Here is a 2,065-nt window from a genome sequence, read left to right as displayed (position 1 = left end):
AAGCACCTGAAATTAAATTAGAAACCCTCTAGCCTCACCGGTGAGTTTGTTGAGATTAATTTAACCTGATCTCAGTTACTTTTCTGTTCTAATTGCATTTACATTGGGGCTGGTTTAGCACACTGGGCTAAATTGCTGGCTTTTAAAGTAGACCAAGGCAGGCCAGCAGCACGGTTCAATTCCTGTACCAGCCTCCCCGAACAGGCGCCGGCATGTGGCGACTACGGGCTTTTCACAGTAACTTCATTGAAGCTTACTCGTGACAACAAGTGATTTTCATTTCATTGCGAGACTTACATTGGGAAACAGTCTCCACTCTGTTTCTTTCGTGTGAGTTGTAAAATTAGGAAACTGTACCATTTGCTCTATTTACTCTTCATATTCTTGCTTCTCCTCACTGGACAAATTTGCTTTACCTTCTGTTTTAAATTCACAGCTAACGTAGTTGCAATTGTGACTCTATCTCGAGGAAGGTGTGGTCTCTCCAAAGGAGTCACTTGGTATATGGTGGCTATGGCTGTCGCAGATCTGCTGGTTGTCATTATTCGGGTCATACTGGAAAAAGTTAATCCCTTCAAGCTGCAGATTGTATTCTACTACTCCCCATATGCCTGTAACAGCAAAGAAGTCATTGCTTCCGCTGTTGTTAGCAGCTCTGTCTGGCTCACAGTCGCCTTCACCTTTGACCGTATGGTGGCCATTTGCTTCCAGAAACTGAAGATGAAATACTGCACTGAGAAAACTGCAGCCACCGTTATCATAACCGTGTGTTTACTCAGTCTATTCAACAAAATTCCGGTGTTTTTTAAGTATGACAGCTACTACTGTATGGTATCATACGAATACCACAATTATGATGTGTGGATGGTTTTCGACTGGACAGACCGCATTTTAACTCCAGTGCTCCCCTTTGTGCTGATCCTACTGCTCAATACTCTCACCATCAGGCACATCCTGATGGCCAGTGCAGTCCGCAGGAAACTGAGGGGACAGCGAAACGGGGATGAGAAGAATGATCCAGAAATGAAGAATCGAAGAAGATCCATCATTTTGCTTTTCACCATAACGGGCAGTTTTGGCCTGTTATGGGTGACACGTGTCGTATATCTATCCATTCAGCGAATTACTGGAATGTATGACGTCTGGACAACTTCTGGCCTTGTAACAGATAAGATGGGAAGAATGCTTCAGTTATCCAGTTCCTGCACCAACACGTTTATTTACGTCGTCACACAGAGGAAGTTCAGAGAGGAGGTGATGAACGCTGTGAAATATCCCTTTACTGTCATCCTGAAGTTCATTAAATAATGGGAAGAAATCTGTCAAATTTAAACCCAGACTGGACAGCAAAGTAATTATTTTTAAATGTTATTCCTTTCTCAGAGTTACAAAGCTAATGTGCATAGTGGATGTTGTTCTTGAAAATACAGAAAAATGTGTCATTTGAAACATGGAAGTCTGGCAATATCTGGTCTGAGAGGGTACAGGGAAAGATCCCACAAAAGGTTAATAGCAGCTGCAAAGAGCAGGATTGTAAAATGCAGATTATCAAACACACAGGTTTCATGAGGTAAGCTAAAACAATGGCTCACACCTTCATGGAATGTAACTATCTCAGGAAGTATCTGGAAAAGCATGGATGAGAGTTTCAATTGACGAATATTTAAAACAGGCAGGTCTTTCAGTTAAATTTTCAATCAGTTAAAAGCAAAGTCTCACACCTTAATTGAAATAAACTCTTAGTAAACAGCTGGAAAGGATGGAAGATGCTCAGTCGAATTTGGTGTAAATTCTAAAATGTAAAATTCTATGGACATCAAATCAATTAAAAGAAAATTAGAGACGACCTGTCTACGGGAGACACAATTTGAAGTCAAAATCAAAGGCAAAGTTATGAGCTGGGGACAATTGGAAAATTAAGCGATTCAAAAGCAGGAAGTGGAGGTAACACCTATTGAAACCGGGGCGTTTTTTAATCAGATCTGAGAGGTGACGTTATGCGCAAAGTGAATAGTTGGTTGTATTTGGATGTTTACATCAAGGATACTTTTTGACAATCAAAATG

General features: G+C 40.9%; 1 protein-coding gene across 1 annotated transcript; it reads left to right on the top strand.

Annotated features, from left to right (window-relative positions):
* Positions 1-513: 513 nt before the first annotated feature.
* Positions 514-1,308, top strand: LOC119963193 (probable G-protein coupled receptor 139). The gene has a single exon (XM_038791975.1). It carries the CDS (start codon positions 514-516, stop codon positions 1,306-1,308), a length of 795 nt encoding a protein of 264 aa, XP_038647903.1.
* Positions 1,309-2,065: the final 757 nt, after the last annotated feature.

Source organism: Scyliorhinus canicula, chromosome 1 (assembly GCF_902713615.1).
Source record: "Scyliorhinus canicula chromosome 1, sScyCan1.1, whole genome shotgun sequence".
In the NCBI taxonomy this organism is placed as follows: domain Eukaryota; kingdom Metazoa; phylum Chordata; class Chondrichthyes; order Carcharhiniformes; family Scyliorhinidae; genus Scyliorhinus; species Scyliorhinus canicula.
Note: the sequence above shows the minus strand (reverse complement) of the source record. Positions and strands in the feature narration are given on the sequence as shown.